Source organism: Neophocaena asiaeorientalis, unplaced genomic scaffold (assembly GCF_003031525.2).
Source record: "Neophocaena asiaeorientalis asiaeorientalis breed wild unplaced genomic scaffold, Neophocaena_asiaeorientalis_V1.1 scaffold150, whole genome shotgun sequence".
Taxonomy (NCBI): Eukaryota; Metazoa; Chordata; class Mammalia; order Artiodactyla; family Phocoenidae; genus Neophocaena; species Neophocaena asiaeorientalis.
The window spans coordinates 19,316,170-19,340,568 of NW_020176571.1; the positions used below are offsets into that span (position 1 = coordinate 19,316,170).

General features: G+C 43.7%; 1 protein-coding gene across 5 annotated transcripts in view; it reads right to left on the bottom strand.

Annotated features, from left to right (window-relative positions):
* Positions 1-24,399, bottom strand: part of BCAT1 (branched chain amino acid transaminase 1) — a 118,756-nt gene that overhangs the window by 56,759 nt on the left and 37,598 nt on the right. Inside the window, exons 1-3 of one of the 5 annotated variants that reach the window (XM_024733238.1) lie at positions 4,916-5,039; positions 4,120-4,315; positions 3,974-4,045 (exon numbers count right to left, since the gene is read on the bottom strand). In XM_024733238.1, the coding sequence (XP_024589006.1) occupies positions 3,974-4,045; positions 4,120-4,122 (75 nt within the window). In that variant the 5' untranslated portion in view covers positions 4,123-4,315; positions 4,916-5,039. Of the gene's footprint in view, positions 1-3,973; positions 4,046-4,119; positions 4,820-4,852; positions 4,865-4,915; positions 5,040-5,140; positions 5,490-24,399 lie in introns of those variants that run through there. The other 4 variants (XM_024733239.1, XM_024733235.1, XM_024733237.1 and 1 more) reach the window with 4 other exon arrangements.

A 24,399-nucleotide genomic window follows, 5' to 3' on the forward strand; every position in this document is an offset into this window, starting at 1 on the left:
CGGTACGCGGGCCTCCCACTGTCGTGGCCTCTCCTGTTGCGGAGCACAGGCTCCAGACGCGCAGGCTCAGCGGCCATGGCTCACGGGCCCAGCCGCTCCGCGGCATGTGGGATCTTCCCGGACCGGGGCACGAACCCGCGTCCCCTGCATCGGCAGGCGGACTCTCAACCACTGCGCCACCAGGGAAGCCCAGACTTCTTAATCCTTAATTTATTCAAAAAATTATACTGAAAGAAGAAAAATGAAAAGTAAAAATCTCCATCTTTTACCTGGCAACTACATATCCACTTCCCAGAGATGACCTCTGCTAGCACATTCATTGTGTATTTTTCCTCTATTTTCTTTGCATGTTCATTACTTTTTTTTTTTTTTTTTTTTTTGGTTCGCGGGCCTCCCCCTTCTGTGGCCTCTACCCGCGTCCCCTGCATCGGCAGGCGGACTCTCAACCACTGCGCCACCAGGGAAGCCCTGTTCATTACTTTTGAGCTTATCATTCTCACAACATTCTCCCAACCCTGCTTCCCGTATCGATCACTGAATTAAGACACTTGTACTTTCAAGTATCACATGTTTAATCATTACCTTCAAAAGTCCATGAACAGCTAAATGGCTACAGACTCGAGTCCAAATATTTTAACCCCAAAATCAAGGATCCCAAGCAAGGCACTAACTTCCTTTTACAATTCTACCTCTCACTAATGTTATGCATTAACCTTTTATCATTTACCAATCAATGCGTTCAGCTGCAAGTAAATAAAAACCAAACAGGAGCTGGTTTTCTCATAACAAGTCTGGAGGAGCCAGGCCTGCCAGCACCCGTTAATGTCAAGGCTCTGTGATTTTCTTGGCCGTCTCCTCTGGGTCAAAAGAAGGCTGCTACAGCTGTAGCTGTAGCTTCAGTGTTAATGATCTAATAAAAGTCCAAAGAAAGGGGAGGAAAAGGACAATACCAGACAAATCTGTTCCCTTTGACCGCAAAAGCAAAAATTTCCCAGAAATTCCCTATGCCTTATTGGTTAGAAATCTGTCACAGTGATCTCTCTAGCTGCAAAGGAGGCTGGGAAGGCAGGTTTGTCATCCAGGGCCGGTTGGAGAACTGTGAACAAAATCAGAGTTCTGTTAACAAGGAACGTGTCTGGGGCTGTATTTGCGGTACACATTAGCCTAGTGCCTGAACACTTATATATTCTTGTCTAACATGGGAAGAGATAGAAGGACTAAAGCTTGGCTACAGATGTCTTCCCACCCTCACCTGTTTTTCTCCATTATTTCTTCCACTTGTAAAGCAGAACATCAGGTGCCTCCAGTTTATCCAAACTCCCTCCTTTCTTCCTCCAGCAGTAAATGTGGAAACTAGTACCCTCACCCAGCCCAGCAGTCTGGGGTATCCTCAGCTTTCCGACTGCCTAACACTTGCCTTACCTACTGCTCATGCAAACCCTCCAGATAGACAGCCCACTCTCCAAAATGCTTGGTTTCCTCTATAAAATCCTTCAGATTGATTTGAACAATTGGGAAATGGGAGTCACCTCTCTTTATCATTTTGGCCTCTCATTTAGCACAGTATCATGTCCGATTAATTCTGTTCTAAACTTCACTAAACCTGGATTTATCTTCACGGTTTTGGATATCTCAACATAACAGACTGTGTAAAAACAAAACTGAAAACAAAAACTTGTACTACTATAATTCATAAAAGATGTTGTTGTTATTCCAAACCCTTAGACAGCCAACTTGAAGAATGATCAAGGCCTAGTACGTATTTTTTACTTTTCTGAATCCTCTCTTTAAAATACCTCTAAGACCACCCATAGCGGGGAGGACCCTCTTGCCCTGAGATCAGGTTAGTTAATAGCAAAGCCTTTTTTATGTTTTGATGCTCAATTTAGTGCTCTTTCTGATGCTCCGATGGTCTCTGATGACTTCAAAGTCAGGATACCATATACTTGTGGAAGAATCTGGAAGGCCACAAAGACTGGATTGTGAAATGGCAAGAAATATTGACAAAAACAGGGCATACTAAAAACCACAATTTCTTGACTCAAAATGTGTGGTTGGGGAACCATTTGGTCTGAGATGGGGAAGCCACAAGCAGGCTACTGCAACTGGATCGAGAGCACCTGAGGGCTGTATCAGCCGGCATTCAGGCAACCTGGCATCAGTACTTCTCTGAATTGGCACTTAAAACTTTCAAAGGCTATCTCTGCATTACAACTGTATCAGATGTTGCATAACTTTGTTCTAAAACAAGTGTGTTTGTCTTGCTCCATTTGGAAAACCATGGGTGCCACGTTCATTATCATTTACAGACACTTTCTAAAAATCTAATAAGGAGGTACGAATAGGAGTAAATTAGGGCTTTTAGAGCGGCACATTCTGTGGAAGCAGGGGGGATGGGAAGAAACAGACAGTTGACCTCCTTGAAACAAGAACAACCCTGGAGTCCACAGAAAGATTCTGTAGGATTTCCCAGTAAGAAGGCATCTCATTACTGGACTCTTGGATAACGGTTTCCTCACGTTAAAATGACTATCAAAATGGGGGAAGAGATGCAATGTGAAAACTACCCATGAGACCCAAAAGGCAATTTAAAAGTTATAAATGGAGTTGATCAAAAGGGAGATAGAATACGTCCAAAGCCAACACGATCCTGTAAAAGCCACCATTTTTCTCCCCCAAATTATCAATTTCATTTTTCGTTTACCTCATCACATTTGCACAGTGAATACAACCACCATTACCACTCATGTTTTGATATGCAAATACATAAGCATAGACTATCAATACACCCCTCCTTACCTGAAATCTAAATTAACAAAGAGAAGATTACTTACATGATGAATTAACTCTTCACTTTGCAAACAATTCTTCTATGTATAAAAGTATAAAGGCCTTTGGGGAAATTTTTAATTTATCTATAACCTTTGAGGAATTTACTATATAAGATGGCCCTCAGAGATTATGAAGTAGAATTCCTCTTCATCTCATTCTTTCAAGGACCCACATCTCAACATCTAAGTCCCTCAAATGTATTAGGAGCTTAGTCTTCATAGGCTAGCAGAGTAGATTGACTGTTGGGTTACAGAGGACATTAAAGGACAAGGAGCAAATTCACAAACTTATTACTATATCCTATTATATTTTGGTTTTTAAAAAGTCCTGAGAGCAGAGATCTTATATTAAATTTATCTTTGGATTTCCAATGCCTAGCACCGTCCCTGGCACACAGTAAGAGCAGGGTATGTGTGAAATTGATGAGTCAAGTTTCACTCCCTCTCTGAACCCTGCCAGGATGTGAGATCATTAGGACACTCTGTGCTATGGATGACAATTGACAGTGACTGAAACAGGCAGCAGAAGAGCAGAAGGAGACAAAAAAAAAAAGCAAAAAATCTCTGTGGTGTGGGGGGTTGGGAGTAGGTGGAGATAATGAATTATAGAGAAAATGATAATACACCTTACATTTATGATTTTAGGATTTTTAAAGTACTTTACAAGATTCGTTCTCTTTCGCTCCTCACTATTCCTCTGTGATGTATGAGATCATTTAATATATAAATTCCATAATTTAGAGAGAAAAGAAGGAAATACAGCCATTTTTCCTCTTTTACTGTAAAATGTTAGCTGCTGCTTAAAGACGAAATACATGAGTTTAACTTTTTCCACAAATAGGGTGAAGGGTTAAAAGTATTATATAATCATGTAAACCTCTAGGTGAAATTCAGGAACTGGTTACTTTCCAAGAAAACTTTTATAATTCATGAAATAAAATAAGCAATTAACTGCCAGGTAATTTTAGACACATCTGTACTGCACTGCTCTCCACTTTCCCCCTGGAAGAGTGGAATTTAAAATGCATAGCTTATCTAAATTACTGTATAAACCCGTACAGTGAAAACTGCCCCAATCTCAACAAGAAATGGCTGTATTCAATTGAATTGCTGTTTCTCTTAGCCTCTGGCAAATAACTTACCTTAAAAGTCTCCACCACCTCTTTTGATCCTCCTTCTCCGGTACATTCCGCGGAGCATCCATTATTGCAGTCCTTAAAAGAAGAATTAAATCCATTAAGTAAAACTAGGTGGGTAACTGGGGTCTGGGGTAATCAATATCACTCACCATCACACCCTTTGCTCCGCTCCGGTCCGGTCCCCAAGCAAACAGGAAAAGGAGGATCAATCAAACACCCAGGCACGAGCCCCAAAGGAGAGCGTCCTGCGAGGGCTGCCCTTCTCTTTCTGCCCTGCCGGAGGTCGCGGCTGTTTTTGTCCTCCACAGCCGGCTTCGGGCAGACTGGTTAAATTCCAGGTTCGCCCTACAGAGCCAGGGTTCACCAGCAAAGAACAAGAAGGTAATTGTCTCCCCCTTTTATCCGAGAAAATAGTCTAGACTAGGGCTTTAAGCCATTTATAGAAAAAACCTCCTGGGCGCGCGCAGCCTCGTGGTCTTGTCGATCACGGGCGCACAATAGGAAGCCTAGAAAAAGGATGGGGACCAGAGTGAACCATTTTCTCTACGGGCAGGGTCCTCCGATGCAGGCGCAAGGACACTAAACCCCACACGTGAAAGACAAAACCGCATGGAATTAGGGGGTAAATTTTAAACATACTTAAGGACACAATGGAAACAGGTCGAACTGGAAACGGTGAAGACCTTAAAAAAAAAAAAAAAGCCTAATCTGGTACATCACTAGGGGAAAGAGGAAGAAAGGGAATCCAAGGAGGCAGAAGGCTGCGGTCAAAATATTTTGGGGTGGCGAAGGCACGCAGGATGCGGCTGTCAGTTCTGGCAGCCCAGAAATTCCGCTTCCCCCCACCAACCCCTCCTCCACCAAAGCGGCTCCCATGGCGACCCTCACGCTCCCCGTGGCTGTTCGCGCCGCGCTCCGGAGCGGGTCCCCGGCGGGACTTTAGACCTGTCTGGCGGGGGTTTCTCCGAGGAATTCGCAGGCTGGGACTCGAGATTTCGGGCAGGGCTGGGGAAAGAGGAGACTCCCGGATGGAGACAGCACGGTGGTGCAAGGCGAAGCAGGATGGTGCGGGAAACAGCAGCAGCGCGCCCGGCCGGGCCCGTGGACTTCCGGGACCCGGGGTCCAATCCGCCCCACCCCTACGCCCGCGAACGCCCGGGGTCGGGGTACCTGGCGGGCGAGGGCTGCGGCGGCGGCGGGGGGAGGGCTGGCCATGGGGCGGCTCCGGGAGCGCGCGGCTGCGGAGAGCTGCGGCGGCACGCAGTGCCCGGCTGGACGCGAAAGCGGGCGGCGCGGCCAAGCTCCAGCGCACGGACCGCGCGGAGCCGGCCGCCAACACCCGGAACCCCAGGCCAGGGCCAGGCGCAGGGAACAGCGCAGCGCCTCCAGCATCCCTGGGGGAGAAACCTTCAACTGTCAGGTCACTGTGGTCCTTCGGTCGGGAAACCCCAAGCCGTAGTCCCAGCCCCCAAGGCACGAGAGTGCTGGAGCGCCTTTCTGGCTGCAAGCACTCAGCAAGCATCCTTATTTACCAAACAGAGCCTGGGTGGGCCTGGAAACGCCCCTCCGCCCAGGGGAAGGCAACCTCGGGGAAATTAATTTACATTAGGGCAGATCTTCCTTCGACCAGCCCACAAGAGGCAGTTTCTGCTTCCCTCCCCCTTCCTGCCCCGAGAGTTTGCAGCCGGGACTGGCAGTGGTGTCTGGGTTCTTGTCTGCCACCAACCTCCACGCACAAACTGAAGGAGAAGAACGTGAATCCGGGTTTTAGATTTCTTTCCGCCACCTACCCAAGTCGGATTTGTAACTTGGGGTGTTACGGGACTGCTAGGTTCACATCCCCCAAGAGATGTTTCTCCCCAAACACCTTGATGCCACTTAGACCCATCTACCCACCCAACCCATTTATCGCTTTCAGGCAAAGTAGACCACGCGTTCCCAACCAAGCAGCTTTGACAATTTTTTGAGGTAGGCCTATGATGGCAACATTTAGAAAGAGGAAAAAGGAAGACTGTAATGGCTATTGTCTGCTGTGTGCTCCTGAAGCAATGTCAACCTAAATTATGAGCCTTTCTGGGCTTTTAAATTAATAGGAAGTGGTGACTTGTGCTGATTTGACCTTAGGAAGGGGAGAGAGCAGTTTATTTTGGGTAAAAGTGGTTAAATCCACTCTGCTTTTAGAATTGATTTCATACAGCCCTAAAGACAATACAGCTCTAATCTTATTGCTCAGAAAACTGCATTCACTTCTCCCTTCCTCTCTCCCCTTAATACTAGGCATAGAAAAGCCTCTTATGCTGGGGTGGAGCCCTGACAGGTCACATGTCACTAAAAACCAGAGTCTTTTTTATTTATTTATTTATTTTTATATTTTTTACACCTTTATTGGACAGAGTCCTTTTTAAAGAAATGTAAAATTGAATTGAACAAGAAGATATACAGATTAAGTATACTCTAGGGCTGTCAGTTTTTGACTCCTGCCCCAAGCCTAAAAATAAAAAACCCTTAGTTGAAGAGCTACAGACAACTTATTTGTGTTCAAAATGTTGGTTTAAATGTCTACACTGGGACATGCCTGGTGGTGCAGTAGTTAAGAATCGGACATGGGTTTCATCCCTGGTCCGGGAAGATCCCACATGCCACAGAGCAACTAAGCCCGTGCACCACAACTACTGAGCTTGCGCTCTAGAGCCCGCGAGCCACAACTACTGAAGCCTGTGTGCCTAGGGCCCGTGCTCCGCAGCAAGAGAAGCCACCGCAATGAGAAGCCCGTGCACCACAACGAGGAGTAGCCCCCCGGTCGCCACAACTAGAGAAAAGCCTGCGCACAGCAACGAAGACCCAACGCAGCCGTAAATAAATAATAAATGAATAAATAAATAAATAATTTTTTAAAAGTCTACACTGTACTGTTCATTCAAAGCCTATTATTGTTTTAAAGGTAGATCCTATACAACTCCAATTTTCTTGCCATTTTAAATGTGACCTGTAAATCCTCCCTTTTCAGCCAAGAAAGCACGTGTAATACAAGAATGGTGTTATTAAAGACTTACTACAGGGCCACCCTGACCTTTCCTCCCCTCCAGAGCCAAACTCTGAGAAAGTGCCATCTGTATTAACTGCTTCTATTTCCTTCCCTTTCAAGTGACTATAATTTGACTTCTGTGCAATTATTCCACCTACACAAGGTTCCTAGTAGCTTTCATCTTGCTCAACCCAATTGTTTTCCTTCACGTGCATCTTCATGGCAGCATCTAGATGCTGATGACTTCTTAATACATATTTTTTCAGCCCACCTCTCTCCTGAGCAGTAATGTGCTTACAGTCAAAAATCTGTCTAAAATATTCATTAAGTATGTAACATTTGTGCAGGCAGTGGGCTAAGTGCTGGAGATGCAACGTGAGCACACCTCCATCCTATTACCATGCATTGCCTCCAGCCAAGTAGAAAAATGTTACTCGTGTTAAAAAAGTGTTAACTAATCCCACAAATGTGAAATTGCAAATGTAGCCAGTGCTGCCTGTGCTTTAAGAGCCTCTAATGATGGAATGATGGAATGTAACTGACTCAGAAAGGTCTGGAAAGGCTTTCCAGCAAGAAATCCTTGAGCAAAGATCTGGAGGATAAGCAAATTTACTATAGGAAGAAAGGATGAAGAATGTCTGGGATGAAAGTGAGTTCCAGGCAGAAAGGACATCTTTGAGAAGGGAAGGAATGTGGTACTTATAAAAGAGAGAGAGCCAGGGCTGGAGGAGAGACATGTGGAGGGGGCTCCATCAAAGGTGAGCCTGGGAGGGGAGGCAGAGAGCCAACCAGCTAGTGCCTTAGAGAGAGAGTTAAAGGTTACGTTTCCCCAAAAGGTAAAAGTATGACTGTCATATAGATATAAAATGAACTTGTAGAGTTTATCTAACTCATTTAATGAAGTTACCAGGCACAGGTTAAAACTGGTTCAAAGAACAGACACATTACTGGGTTAGTGAATTGTTAAAGGAAGTTGCTAATGGACATGAAACTGGCTTCTTCCAAGTGAAGGAGAGATGTTAGTTGAACCCTGACCTTCAGAATTGATTTGCATGTCTACTGACAAGAATTATTTTGCATTTCTATCAGTTAGCTGAACAATAACTCAAAAAACAATAAAACAATGTAAAACCACAATGAAAGGGCCCCGGGAATCCTCAGAAGGAGAAAAAACATTGAAAAGATTAGGATCTGGTAGGGAATGGGGGTGGGAGTTGACAGGCTTGAAGTGCCCTCTGGCTGCAGCTTGGAGATTAGAGGAGGGCCTGGGTGGAGTGGGCTATAAGGAAGCTATTAACAGAGCCCACATGTGAGATGATCCTATTAAAAAGCTGGACTTGGCAGGTGGTAGGTGATGCTGATGGAGAGAAGCAGTCAGATTTCAGCAATCTTTAGATAGATTGGATATGAGAAGAAACAAGGGAGGGCAAAGGGCCTAGGAGGGCTCCCTGGATTCTGGCTTGCTTCTCTGGTTGTGATATTCACCAAGAAAAATGGAACACTGAAAGATGAGGTGGTTTTGTTTTGTTTTGTTTTTTGGCTGCGTTGGGTCTTTGTTGCTGCACGTGGGCTTTTCTCTGGTTGTGCTGAGCAGGGGCTACTCTTCGTTGTGGTGCGTAGGCTTCTCATCGTGGTGGCTTTGTTGCAGAGGACGGGCTGTAGGCGCATGGGCTTCAGTAGTTGTGGCTCACGGGCTCTAGAGAGCAGACTCAGTAGTTGTGGTGCACGGGCTTAGTTGCTCCGCGGCATGTGGATTCTTCCCTGACCAGGGCTTGAACCCGTGTCTCCTACATTGGCAGGCCGATGCGCCACCAGGGAAGCCCAGATGATGTGGTTTGAGAGGGTGAGCAGGAATCTGGTTTGGGGCCTATTGAGTTTTGAGGTGCCTCTGAGACTGGCTGTTAGAGATACAGGCTGCTAGAGATATTGAGCCTGTCTGAAGCTCAAATGAAAAGTCTGGATTAGAAGTAAACATTTGATAAGTCACTGGTGGTGATCACTGAAGCTATGGGTGTGAATGAGAATGTCATATCTCTGCCTTGGTTTTCTCATCTGTAAAATGGGACAATAGCAAACATTTCATGTTTGCCGATTGAGGTAGATTATCATAACATATGTAACAGATGTAAATTATTTAAAGCCTTCCCTAGTAAATCTTAATACCTTGTAGGTAATGATAATTTATCCCAGTTGGCAAACATTTTCTTAAAGGGCCAGATAGTAAATATTCCAGGCTTCCAGGGTCATGTGGTCTCTGCTGCAACTACTCAAAATCTGTCACTGTATCACAAAAGCAGCCATAGACAATACATAAAAGAGCAAGCATGTCTGTGTTCCCATAAAATTGTATTTACAAAAACAGTACAGAGTGGATTTGGCTTGTAGGTTACTGACCCCTACTCTATGAAGTCTCCCCAGCTAGAAATATAAGTGTCATCTTTCAGACACAACCAAGTGATCACCACCATCTACATTCTAGCTCCAAATAGCATGACAATCACCATTTTTCCAGCCATATTACCGCCATCCTAGTACAAAATAGCTTCCAAGTAACCAGGCTTGCTTCCCATTAAGCCATTCTTAGCGTGTCAACCAGAGAAACTCTCAAAATGCAAATCTGAACATATCTCTTGTTGGCTGAAACATCTTCAGGTTTTACATCATCCTTATGACAATATTTTAGCAAGCTCCCCCACCTGTCCCTGGCTCTCTGGCTCACCTTTTGCTATTCTTCCTCTCTCCAGCCACCCGTGTAACTTAGTTCAGCCCTTCTTTTTGACATCAGGCCTTCTCACAGCTGGCTGTCTGCCTGCAACACCCCCCTGCTACTGCCCACTGCCTCTCTCATCCTTCCTTTCTCAGATTATTTGACAGCATTTCTTTGGGGAGACATTTCTAAGCCCTGTCTAGGCTACATGGGTCCCTCTGCTATTTATTTCTATAGAATTCTTTCCACTACAAAATAACTGTCATACTTTATTCTAATTATTGGATTAATGTTGCTCTAATTTTGATGATGGGAAATTGTGTCCATTTTGTTCACCTAGGAATCCCCCCTCACCCAATGCCAGGCACACAACTGAGACTTAACTATCTGTTGAATTGCAACTCTAATTTTTTTAAAGTATGTATTTAACATATTTTGGAATTTTAACTGCCAAAGTTTACAAATATAATAGACTAAAAACGTCCTCAGGGGCCACTCTACCGGTAGATCTAGGCTCCTTTCTCCATGAACTCCTCCCTCTAAGTCTTTCTCCTTCCTTTTCCTCTGTTCTCATTCTTCTACTATTCCATCTCTTCCCTTAACCACCCATCATATGGGCTTTCAATGTATTGTGACTGTTAAGGGATTCGATCAATGCTTTCCAGCAGAACTTCCTGCAATGATGAGAATGTTCTGTCTCTGCACCAAGCCGAGTAGCTATTGAGAGGTTGAAATGTGGTTAGTGTGCTTAAGGAACTAAATTTTTAATTTTGCTTAATTTTCATTCATTTTCATTTAAATAGCCATATGTGGCTCTGGTCTTAGTGTAGCTTGGGGGCATTGTTATAAGTTTGGCCATAGCTGAGAGCTGGTGTCCTGGCTCTGTCACTTATCAGCTCTATGATCTTTGGCACATGACTAACCTCTTTTGAGTCTCACATTTTAAATTAGAGTAAGTGACAAGGCAATGATGAGATTCAACATGAAGATACTGTATAAGGGACTCAGCAGTCTTAATTAGCATCTCATAATTGCTCAATAAATGTCAGCTGTTATTTTTCTGTTTCTTTAAATGAAAAACCATGATTGCTTTTCACTAATGTGTAGCCCTTAGGTTAGGTATATTAATAATCAGAACTATATCATATGAGGAGAAATCTTAAAACTCTACATCTAGCACTTCAAGTGTTTCTTGTTTTTAATGTAAAGTTTGTTAAAAAAAAAAAAAAAAAAAAAAAGGAGGCGTGCTTCCCTGGTGGCCCAGTGTTTGAGAGTCCGCCTGCCAATGCAGGGGACACGGGTTCGTGCCCCGGTCCGGGAAGATCCCACATGCCGCGGAGCGGCTAGGCCCGTGAGCCATGGCCACTGAGCCTGCGCGTCCGGAGCCTGTGCTCTGCAACGCGAGAGGCTACAGCAGTGAGAGGCCCGCGTACCGCAAAAAAACAAACAAACAAACAAAAAAAAACAAAAAAAAGAAGAGGCTCAGTTTGGCTCATAAAGCAAACTGCACACCTATTATTTGCATGCCTTCTGCTTGGCATTGGGAGGACACAGATGGATGAGAAACAGCTCCTTCCTGCCCTGAGAACACCCCATCATTGGAAAGGTTGACTTGACCTTTACATGTCAATAATAATTTTTTTCTATGACCATAAAGAAATCTTGACAAAAGAATTCTGAGTTGGCCTTTTTTATGCCATGCCTCCTTTACCCAAGTAAAATTAGCAGTTCTTTGTATATACAACTAACCCCTCAAACAACACAGGTTTGAGCTGCACAGGTCCACTCATACACAGATTGGATTTTTTTCAATAGTAAATACCACAGTACTACCTGATCCCCTGTTGGTTGAATCCTCGGATGAGATCTTCGGATAAGAGGGCCAACTCTAAGTTATGTGCAGATTTTCAACTGCATGGACGGTCCCTGCCCCTAACCCCCGTGTTAAGGGTCAACTGTAGTTACTGTGTCAGTTTCCTCAGGCTGTTGTAACAAAGTACCATTAACTGGGTGACTTAAAACCACAGAAACTTACTGTCTTAAGAGGGGTGGGCAGGGCCATGCCTCCTTTGGTACCTGTAGGGGAGAATCCTTCCTTGCCTCTTCCAGCTTCTGGTAACCTTAGTTGTTCCTTGGCTTGCAGCTCTAGCCTTCACCCTCTGATGGGAGATCACAGGTGTCTTCTTTCCTGTGTCTCTGTTTCTCTTCTCATAAGGACACCAGTCATATTGAATTAAAGACCCATCCTAATTCAATTTGACCTCATTTAAACTTGATTACATCTGCAAAGACCCTACTTCCAAATAAGATCACATCCACAGGTTACTGGGGTTTTAGGACTTCAATATATCTTTTTGAAGGGACACAATTCAACCCATAACAGTTAACTAACTTTAAATTTAATGATCACGCCATCTTTAGTGTCCTGTTTTCCACTTTGAATAATCACTTTTACCAGTAAAATGAATTGATTTACAAAACATACGACTTTCACACAACTTTTCATCAGGACTTTATGATTTCATGGGAACAGATCTTTAATAAAATTTACTTACAGGGCGGGGGCAGGGGGCAGGCAAAAAAAGAAAAATTTACTTATAGTCTACAAAAGATCAATCACAAAAGCGTGGCTCTAGATTTTTCCCTTCCCTCTCTTGGCCCGTTCAGTAAGTCCCCAAGTCACACTGAGACTCTGCCTGCATTTCTCTTCTCCACCTGCTTCTCTCCTTCATCGCTGCTCCTCTCTTTCGGCCGCACTCCACCCACTCCATTCTTGATCTCCCATCTCCTCTCCTCCCTCCTACATCCTCCATGCTGTCCTCAGAGTGCTTGCTCTGAAAAGCTTTTTCTAAACTAGTCACTCCCCAGTTCAAAACCATAATGATATCTGCTACTGGTCCAGCCAGTTATGATGTCCTGGGCACTTCTGTAACCAAGCAGGACCCTATGGGGCCTTCCCAGGACAGACCCCTCCCCCATATCTTCTGCTTTAGCTCCTATCCGAAGTACGGAGATAACGGTATCTGATGCACATTTCCGGAGTTGTTTTACAGATGCTAAAAACCACGACCAGGTGGAAGAAAACTACTTGAAGATCATGAGTACGAAGCCCCCAGACCTATTGGTGCCTAAGGATTGATAATGTGAACCCCTGTGACACCGCCCTGTTGCCTCACCATCAACCAATCAGAGAATTGTGCACCCTGCGACGCCCCTCCCTCACGTGGCCTTTAAAAATGCTTTGCTGAGGGCTTCCCTGGTGGCGCAGTGGTTGAGAGTCTGCCTGCCCATGCAGGGGACACGGGTTCGTGCCCCGGTCCAGGAAGATCCCACATGCCGTGGAGCGGCTGGGCCCGTGAGCCATGGCCGCTGAGCCTGCGCGTCCGGAGCCTGTGCTCCGCGACGGGAGAGGCCACAACAGTGAGAGGCCCGCGTACCGCAAAAAAAAAAAAAAGTAAAAATGCTTTGCTGAAAAGCCCATCGGGGAGTTCAGGGATCTTGAGCAGTAGCTGCCCTGGACTCCTTGCTTGGCGCTCTATCATAAACGCTGCACTTTCCTTCACCACAACCTGGCGTCAGTAGATTGGCTTTACAACGCACGGGCCAGTGGACCCAAGTTTGCTTCCGTAACACTTTGGGTACACATTTTCTCACCTAATACTCAAAAGAGCCCCTCCCCAACACACACACCATAACTTCTACTTCCTTGATTTTCAGAGACTCAGAGACATTACTTAAATTTCCCGAGAGCAAAGAGCTGTTAGTTAAATCAGTGTGCCCTCAAGACTGTGATCTTACCTACAGTTCTGACTTGTTTCAGTGGCTCCAAATTTTACAACTGTAAACCCATCACTAAAAACTGATGGCATGCGTGGCAGATTGTATTTTCCAAAGATTGGCCACAACATTTTCTCCCATTGCATCTGCTCTTCTGTGCGACTCCATGATGAGGTGGAGTTTCCCCCTACCCTTTTGAATCCAGGTGGGCCCTGTGACTGTTTTGACCAATAGCATAGAGCAGAAATGTAAAAGCGATGCTGCTCCAATTCTAGGCGTACACTTTAAATGGCCTGGCAGCTTCTGCATCCTTCCTCTTGGAAGGTGCTTGGGACTCCCTCACTTGGAACCCAGCCGCCATGCTGTAAGAAGTGCAAATGAGGGAGAGGCCATGTACGGGCTCACTAGTCAGCAGTCCCAGATGAGCTCCCAGCCAACATTCAGCACCAGCTGCCAGCCGTGTGAGTTGTCATCCTAAGCATCCAGCCCCGCTGAGCGTTCAGCCTAAGTTAAAAGTACTCTGCTAAGACTCACATACTAAGAGAATGAACTTATAGTTACTAGAAGGGAAGGGGGGGAGGGGTAGTTAGGGAGTTTGGAATTGACATGTATGTATTTAAGATGGTTAACCAACAAGGACCTACTGTATAGCACAGGGAACTCTGCTCACTATTATGTAGCAACCAAAATGGGAATGGAATTTGAAAAAGAATAGATACATGTATATGTATAACTGAATCACTTTGCTGTACACCTGAAACTATCACAACATTGTTTTCTTGTTTGTTTTCTGGCCACGCCATGCGGAATGTGGGATCTTAGTTCCCTGACCAGGGATCTAACCCATGCCCCCTGCATTGGAAGCATGGAATCTTAACCCCTGGGCCGCCAGGGTGGTCCCACACAACATTGTTTACCAACTATACTCCAATATAAAATAAAAAGTTAAAAAAAAGAAAAATCCTACTCTGCTGAGCCCAGATAATCTATGGACCATGAGAGACAGTAAAACATTGTTTTAAGCCACAGAGTTTTGGGTTAGTTGATTATATAGCAATGTTAACCAAAACAACTTGCAAGCCTAACATATATAGTCGTTTATGAAAGTAACCTAATACATAAGTCATACACAAAAATAGGAATAAAAAAGATGAGATAAACATGAGATAAACATGAAATAATTAGCATTTTAAAATATCTTCCTAATTATGGTGGTTTTCGTCTACCATCCTTGGCTACAGGCCAAATATAGAGAAGGGCTAAGTAATCATTAATGACAGTAGATAGAATTCCCTTTTAAATAGTCTTCATGATGATACCACAATTTTGTGCCCCAGTCCTTGTCAGTTCTGATTAAATCATTGGCATTTCTATCTCGGGATATGGATAATGGAGAAGCTGTAATAAGAACTGGAAAAATAGGGACTTCTTTGGTGGTGCAGTGGTTAAGAATCTGCCTGCCAATGCAGCGGACACAGGTTCGAGCCCTGGTCCGGGAACATCCCACACGCCGTGGAGCAACTAAGCCCATGCGCTGCAACTACTGAGCCTGCTGTCTAGAGCCCATGAGCCACAACTACTGAGCCTGCACTCTAGCACCCACGAGCCACAACTACTGAAGCCCATGCGCCTAGAGCCCATCCTCTGCAACAAAGAGAAGCCCGCGCACCACAAGGAAGAGTAGCCCCCACTCACAGCAGCTAGAGAAAGCCTGCATGCAGCAATGAAGACCCAATGCAGCTGTAAATAAATAAATAAATAAATAGAATTGGAAAAATATTAGCTGTTTTGTTTTTGTTATTTCCTTATTTTTATATCACTAATATTTTATATTTTTTAATTTAACTATAGTTGATTTAAAATATTGTTTAGTTTCAGGTATACAGCTTCAGGTTCTTTTCCATTATAGGTATTACAAGATATTCAATATAGTTCCTGTGCTATATAGTAAATCCTTATTGTTTATCTATTTTATAGGCAGTGGTGTGTATCTGTTAATCCCATACTCCTAATTTATCCCTCCCCTCCCCTTTTCACCTTTGGTAACCGTAAGTTTGATTTCTACGTCTGTGAGTCTTTTTCTGTTTTGTAAATAAGTTGATTTGTGTTATTTTTTAGATTCCATATACAAGAGATATCATATAATATTTGTCTTTGTCTGAGTTACTAATCTCTAGGTCCATCCGTGTTGATGCAAATGGAAATATTTCATTCTTTTTATGGCTGAGTAATATTCCAGTGTGTGTGTGTGTGTGTGTGTGTGTGTGTGTATCTCCACATCTTCTGTTGATGGGCACTTGGGTTGTTTCTGTGTCTTAGCTATTGTAAATAGTGCTGCTATGAACATTGGGGTGCATGTATCTTTTCAAATTAGATTTTTCATCTCTTCTGGATATATGCCCAGGAGTGAGATTGCTGGATCACATGGTAACTCTATCCTCAGTTTTTTTTTGTTTTTTTTTTCTTTTGCGGTACGTGGGCCTCTCACTTTTGTGGCCTCTCCCGTTGAGGAGCGCAGGCTCAGCAGCCATGGCTCACAGGCCCAGCCGCTCCGTGGCATGTGGGAATCTTCCCGGACCGGGGCATGAACCCGTGTCCCCTGCATTGGCAGGCGGGCTCTCAACCACTGCGCCACCAGGGAAGCCCCTATTCTCAGATTTTTAAGGAAGCTCCATACTGTTCTCCGTAGTGGCTGTACCAATTTACATTCCCACCAATAGTGTTGGAGGGTTCCCTTTTCTCCACACTCTCTCCAGAATTTATTATTTGTAGACTCTGATGATATATGCTTTGAATTTTGTTTGTGTTTGTTTTATTCTGTTTGCAGAAATCTGTTAAAGGTAGTTGTCCCTTTTTCAAGGATTATCAATTAACACTGGCTGACATAATCTACAAAGCCCCTTAACCAGGCTCATATAAACTGTCACAGTCACAACCCCCTCTGCTGAAAGAGGATGCTCAAGGTTGCACAGGAGACCCTTCCCCTGCACTGCCTCGGGACACTCAGTGCTCAAAGTCAGTGACTGTGACCCTCCGATGGACTGAGTAGATGGTGCCCATGTCAACCCATGTGAGTTAAATATACGTACAATTTCATTTTTTCCTACATGTTAGAAAAAACATAAATATAATCAATGCTTCTGACACCCCAGTGGTCTCTGTTGCACATCCTGGGGGTACACAACCACCTTGAAACCACTGGGCTCGCAGACAAAGTGCAGACTCCTGAGCTCGGTGGATTCTGCAAATTCTGAAGCTCTTGCTTTCTCTCCCTTCCTGCCCTTCCTCTCGCCCTCACTGGCACTTCTCATTTTCCTTCATACACAGAAGAAATCCTTAGCGTGGCAAGTGTCTACACTAGGGTCATCTTGACGTACCCTAAAAAGGAGTGACAGAAGGACAGAGAAACAGACACCTGAAGAATCTAGGTAGAAAGATAAGAAATTTCATTTCATGTTTGGAAATAATTATGCTTATAATATTGCATTTTACAGACATAGAAACACATATCAACTTCTGAGAGGGAGAAATGAATCCTAACTAAATGAGGCTTGCTTTTTTTTTTTTTGTTTTTTTTTTTGTTTTTGCGGTACGCGGGCCTCTCACTGTTGTGGCCTCTCCCGTTGCGGAGCACAGGCTCCGGACGCGCAGGCTCAGCGGCCATGGCTCACGGGCCCAGCCGCTCCGCGGCATGTGGGATCTTCCCGGACCGGGGCACGAACCTGTGTCCCCTGCATCGGCAGGCGGACTCTCAACCACTGTGCCACCAGGGAAGCCCAAGGCTTGCTTTTTAAATCCAGAGTATTAGATCCTGGATTGCTTTAGAGAACATTTTGTTTTCCACCGAAAGCAGCTGCTCCGCTTTTAAGAGTACTAGTTAATCTACTTTGAGGAAATTAACAGCAGAAAGAAAAGGCCTTGGGCCACGATCAAGGTAGATGTATTAAGTTTTATACATGTTTGTTAAGTATACTATTTACAGTAGAATCCACAACATACTCCCATTAAGATAAACTAATTTTAATAAGTACATGATAAGTAGGAAAAATGAGGAGTGCTTGATGATTGACATGAGCAAAAGATATACAGCAAAGGAAAGTTAGGTATTTTGGAACACAGTGAACTTTTGGAAATAGTTAATGTAAATGCCTTTCCTGTGAGTGTAATATATGTTCAAGAAAATATAAGATACTAACTAACTTCTCTCAGATATGTCCCTTTGGCTGTAAGATGTGCCATTCCCTATCAGAACGGTAAACAGGACACTTATCACCACCTGCTCTTTGAGATCATTCCAAATATGCAAGAGAAATGCAAACAAACGGGATGAGAGGCCATCAGGCTTTCTCGAGGTGAAAAGGCCAGGGGCACGCCTTGTATATCTGTCATTTCCAGCATGCTTTCTATAAACCTCAAATACTCTCATTTTAACGTGGAAAGGTAAGGCACAGAAGGAACAGTGCCGTGTGTCTGTCACCTGGATGAATAACGGCCGCCTTCTTCAATGTTCCTCACCAGGCGAGACGATTCATCAGAGTCAGGGGATGGAAGAGGCAAGGCTTTTCAACAAAAGTTGTCGTTGCTCCTGCTGCCTCGATCTTAAACATAGTCCAAATTCAGACTATCACAACACACAGTAAAACTTCCTGTTTCTAATGCCGTTCTCCACCCCAGACGAGGAACAGCAATAAGACGAAGGAGTGAAGCCCAACAGTGGGTTTATCAGGACTTAATTTTAAAAGGTTTTATAGACACATCATCTGAACTGTCCATTTCTTTGTGCTCTGGTGGTTTGCTGGGCAATTTGGAGTGAATGAAAGAAAAGCTTTTCTCCTGTAGTGTGGGAGAAGGCTGTTGAGAAAAGGGAGATGGGAAAAGAGAACTGGCAAGATGCTTGCTCCATGGATGTTCTCCTCCCGGCAGAGCTTGGGAAAGAGTTAAATAAAGGTTAAGAACCTGGGAGATGATTGGCTTCCTAACACTTGTCTGTCCTGTGTACTGTTTTGGAAAGTCTTCCTGTATCCCCAGGGGTGTGAATTCTGCAGGTTGGAGATGCTAGTTTAACCTTACGTTTACTGGAGCAGTTATGACACTTCTTTACGGTCTTTAACTGTCCGGGCAGTGGCTTCATCCTCTTTTGGATTCCCAGTGCTTAGTACACAGCCAGACAACTGTGTGAACCTCAAAAAATATTTTCTGAATAAATTGATTGAATGTATAAATCCACCATGTTTTTGTTTAAATTAAAAAAAGATATAACGGGGGCTTCCCTGGTGGCGCAGTGGTTGAGAGTCCGCCTGCCGATGCAGGGGACACGGGTTCGTGCCCCGGTCCAGGAGGATCCCGCGTGCCGCGGAGCGGCTGGGCCCGTGAGCCATGGCCGCTGAGCCTGCGCGTCCGGAGCCTGTGCTCCGCGACTGGAGAGGCCACGGCGGTGAGAGGCCCGCGTACCGCAAATAAATAAATAAATAAAGATATAATGGATGTTAACTAAACTTATTGTGACAATAAAAAAAAATGGACAGATAAGCTGATTTGTTTTACACACACATACATATAGTGAGAGAAGGAGAAAGAGTAGAAAGTAGATACCTACGTAAACTCAATTGTGTTAGGCATAAAAGAATCAAAGACAGATTTTAAAGCGGCCATCTGTTCAGGCTCCGTGTCATAGATATATTGAACCTTACTTACTAAAACTGCCTTTATCTATTTACAAGATGTTTTGCCTACCTCCCCTAACTTGCACACATTTCTGAATAGAAATGCCCCTCGGAACTTCTTCTGAATCTCACTAAGTCATGCGTTCCGAGTTCATTGCAAGATTTTGTTTCAAGCTCCAGCTCTGTTATCTAGGAGATCTATAACCTTGGGCAAATCTCCTTGTGTCTCTGAACCATACATTAATTTCTGAACCTCAGCTATCTTCCCTACAGAGGTAAAAAGGAAACACGTAAGTTAGAGCATTTTGCAAACATAAACAGAATATGTTATAGTTGTTTCTTTTTTCTAATATCAGGTTCATCAAGTTTGTAGGGAGACCCTATAACACAGCGGTAAAGTGCACAGACTCTGGAGTGACGTTGCTGGATTCAGTGGCTCCGCAAGCTTGGTCCAGTTACTTAACCTTTCTGTGTCTCAATTTTTCCACTTGTGAAATGCTAATAATAGAGCATTCATGAGGACTAGCCTGTGCTAGCACGTAGTAAGCTCTCACTCCATTAGTTATAATTATTATAGTGAAGATTCATATTGAATCTTCATATCTGAGAAATAGTTGAGAAAATTTGGTGTCTGTGAAACTGAAATTATTTCTAATTTTATAGAGATGAAAGGATCCACAGGACTTTCACCTTGCTACACACAGACTTTGTGGCATGGCTTCCTTGCAACCCTGCTGCCTGGCTGAGAAGGGGTGGTTTGACCTTAGATACCCATAAATCCTCCTGGCAAATTGACCACTCCCATGTGGCTAGCACTTCTACTGTTGTACTAAGAGGTCCACTGGATATTTAGCCTTTCCTCAGATTACTGAAGCAACGTACAGAAAAACCAGTTTTCCATCAGGGTTCCTTCAATGTTTGGATTTGGTGCAGTCCTCAAGTGAATTAAAACTCACTTCCTCAAAAAGCCTGGTTAATTCATTTCTCTGCTTTTAAAAATCGGTATGGAAGCTCTTTGTCACTAATGATGACAGCATACATTTTCCCCACTAAAGTAAGCCCAATATATGGCAGTCTCAATTTACCAAACAGATATATCATAGGACAGGGGACCCGAACCCCCAGCCCACGGACCGGTACCAGTCCATGGCCTGTTAGGAACTGGGCTGCACAGCAGGAGGTGAGTGGCGGGGGAGCGAGCAAAGCTTCATCTGTATTTACAGCCGCTCCCCATGGCTCGCATTACCGCCTGAGCTCCGCCTCCTGTCAGATCAGCGCCGGCATTAGATTCTCATAGGAGCGCGAACCCTACTGGGAACTGCGCATGCGATGGATCTAGGTTGCGCGCTCCTTATGAGAATCTAAAGCCTGATGATCTGAGGTGGAGCTGAGGCGGTGATGCTAGCGCTGGGGAGCGGCTGCAAATACAGGTTATCCTTAGCAGAGAGGTTTGCCTGCGCAGAGACCATAATAAATCAACTGCTTGCAGACTTGTATCAGAACCTTACCAGTGAGTGGCAAGTGAAAGCAAGCTCAGGGCTCCCACTGATTCTGCATGATGGTGAGTTGTATAATTACTTCATTATATATTACGATGTAATAATAGAAATAAAGTGCACAGTAAATGCAATGCGCTTGAATCATTCCCAAACCATCCCCCACCCCAGGTCCGTGGAAAAACTGTCTTCCACGAAACCGGTCCCTGGTAGGTTGGGGACCGCTGTCATAGGATTTCTACAATGCAAAAGTTTTGCCACAAATGGCTTTTATTTATTAAAAAATTTTTTTATTGAAGTAGAGTTGATTTACAATGCTGTGTTAATTACTGCTGTACAGCAAAGTGACTCAGTTATACACATATAGACGTTCTTTTTTATATTCTTTATGGTTTATCACAGGATATTGAATATAGTTCCCTGTGCTATACAGTAGGTCCTTGTAGTTTATCCATTCTAAATATAGTAGTTTGCATCTACCAACCCCAAACTCCCAGTCCATCCCTCTCCCTCCCTCCTCCCCCTTGTCAACCACAAGTCTGTTCTCTATATCTGTGAGTCTGTTTCTGTAGATAGGTTCGTTTGTACCATATTTTAGATTCCACATATAAGTGATAATATGTGATATTTGTCTTTCTCTTTCTGACTTACTTCACTTAGTATGATAATCTGTAGTGGCACCCATGTTGCTGCAAATGGCATTGCTTTGTTCTTTTTTATGCCTGAGTACAGATTTTAAAAAGCGATTTACTCTGTGCATTTGAGTATGATTAGTTTACAAAATATAAGTAGATATTATGACTTTACAATAATGCAGCCATCTACTGTGTAAAATTAGGGTCAGCAGTAAAGAATTGCATTTCTCATACACTCTACCTTCTGCCATAGAAAAAGATGTTTTTAAAAGTGTGAGCATGTAAAAAAACTTACATTTTTTTAAAATTGAGGTATAGTTGACATATAACATTATGCTAGTTTCAAGTGTATAACATAATTCTATATTTGTGTGTATTGTGAAATGGTCACCACAATAAGTCTAGTTAACATCTGTCACCATACGTAGTTAACAGAAATTTTTTTTCTTGTGATGAGAATTTTTAAGTTCTGCTCTCTTAGCAACTTGCAAATAGGCAATACAGCATTGTTAACTATAGTTAACATTACAACCCCAGGACTTACTTACTTATTTTATAACTGGAACTTTGTACCTTTTGACCCCCTTCACCCATTTTGCCCAGCCCCCAACCCCACCTCTGGCAACCACCAATCTGTTTCTGTATCTATGAGCTTGGCTTTGCTTGTTTGTTTATTTGTTTGTTTTTAGATTCCACATATGAGTGAGATTATACAGTATTTTTCTTTCTCTGTCTGACATAGTTTCAGATAGAATAATGCCCTCAAGTTCCATCCATGTTGTTGCAAATGGAAAGATTTCTTTCTTTCTCGTGGCTGAATAATATTTCAGTGTGTGTGTGTGTGTGTGTGCGTGTGTGTGTATTACAATTTCTTTATCCATTTATCTGTTGGTGGACACTTGGGTTGCTTCCATTTCTTGGTATTATAAATAGTGTTGCAGTGAACATAGGGGTGCATAAATAGTGGGCAGCAGATAAACAACAAACATTTATTTCTCCCAGTTCTTGAGGCAGGAAGCCCAGGATCATGGTACCAACATGACTGGTGAGGGCCTTCTTTGGGGATGCAGACTTTTTGTTATATCCCGGGTGGTAGAGGGGCAAGGGATCTCTCTTGAGCTTCTTTTATAAAGTACTAATCCCAGTCGTGAGAGCTTAGTCCCCTTCTAAAGGACCCACCTACTACTATTATCACCTTGGGGGGTTAGGATTCAACATGTGAATGCTGGGGGGACACATTCAGACCATAAAAAAACTCCCAAGTTATTTCATATTTGTTAAGTGATGAAACACACACCCATACACACACACCCACACACATTTTAGTGAAAGATGCAGGTGTCCTTACAAGCTGGTGTGTGAACCTGTTGTTCTCACCAAATGAGTCAAAGATTTGATAGTTAATTTACGTGAGCGGATGTGTCAGTGTTACTTTGACAAAAAGGCATCAGCATGCACTCAAAACACAAGGCGTTCCTCATATAAACAATGACCACACTACATCCTAATAACCACCCTCCATCAGACACAGTTATAACCACCCTCCATCAGACACAGTTACATCATGCCCTTAATCCCACACGTTTCATACTACATCCTAATAACCACCCTCCATCAGACACAGTTATATCATGCCCTTAATCCTACACGTTTCATACTACATCCTAATAACCACTCTCCATCAGACACAGTTACATCATGCCCTTAATCCCACACGTTTCATACTACATCCTAATAACCACCCTCCATCAGACACAGTTATATCATGCCCTTAATCCCACACGTTTCATACTACATCCTAATAACCACCCTCCATCAGACACAGTTATATCATGCCCTTAATCCCACACGTTTCATACTACATCCTAATAACCACCCTCCATCAGATGCATTTATATCATGCCCTTAATCCCACACGTTTCATACAACACCACTATAAGGTAGGCATTATTATCATTATAAATTCCATTTTGCAGATGAGAAAATTGGAAAAAGTGTGATGGTTTCCTAGGATGATGTGCAGGACTCAGTGCTCACAGCTGTGATTTATTACAGGATGAAAAGGACCAAAGGCAGATGAGCAAAGGGAAAAGGCACCTGGGGCAAAGCCCAGAGGAAACCAGGTGCAAGCTTCCAAGGGTCCTCTCCCAGCAGAGTCACACAGGAAGTGCTTCGTTCCTTCAGCAACACGGTGCAACAACACGTGTGAAATGTCATCTACCAGGGAAGCGCAGTAGAGACTCAGTGCCCGAGGTTTTTAGCGGGGGCTGGCCATGTAGGCACCCTCTACCAGCACATAACAAATTTCAGACTCCCAGAAGGAAACAGATGTATGGCAGAAAGCCCATTGTACAAAGAGTTTAGGTACAGTAAGCCACTCTTATCAGGGAACTGTGGGAACCCTCTGGAATTCAAGTTCCCAGACACCAAGGGCCAGCCTTGCCAGTAGACATTTCCAAGACTAGCAATCAGATCTACTTCATTAGTGCTTTTATGCATAGGAGTAGACCTGATCAGCTGTGGAGAGGTTGTCATTGAGGGCAAAGGCCATGAAGTATCCAAGTGAAGTTCTCATGTTCACTTTGGAGATAACCAAACTGCATATCAGAAAGGTAGATTGCCTTGACCAAAGTCACATCTAAAAAGAGGCAGCTTTTTGGCTGGCCGTCCATGGTTAAGACTCCGCACTTCCAATGCAGGGGACACGGGTTGGAACTAAGATCCCACATGCCGCGTGGCACGGCCAAAAGAAAAAGAAATAATAATAATAAAATAAAATAAAAGATCCCACATGCCGCATGGCATGGCCAAAAGAAAAATAATAATAATAATAAAATAAAATAAAAGATCCCACATGCCGCATGGCATGGCCAAAAGAAAAAAAAAAATAATAATAAAATAAAATAAAATGAGGCAGTGCTGGTACTAGAACCCAAGTCTTCAGACCACACAGAGCACTTAACAGATGTGAAAGTAGAAAGCAGTCTATGTAGTCTATGCCCATCTCTGCAATTACTGGGGATCTTGATCAATTTGTTTAAGTTTTACTAATTCGCTGTTAGATTTTATTACAAAATGAACAAAAATATACAAGTTGATTTTGCACAGGTAGCTTTTTGGTCTAAA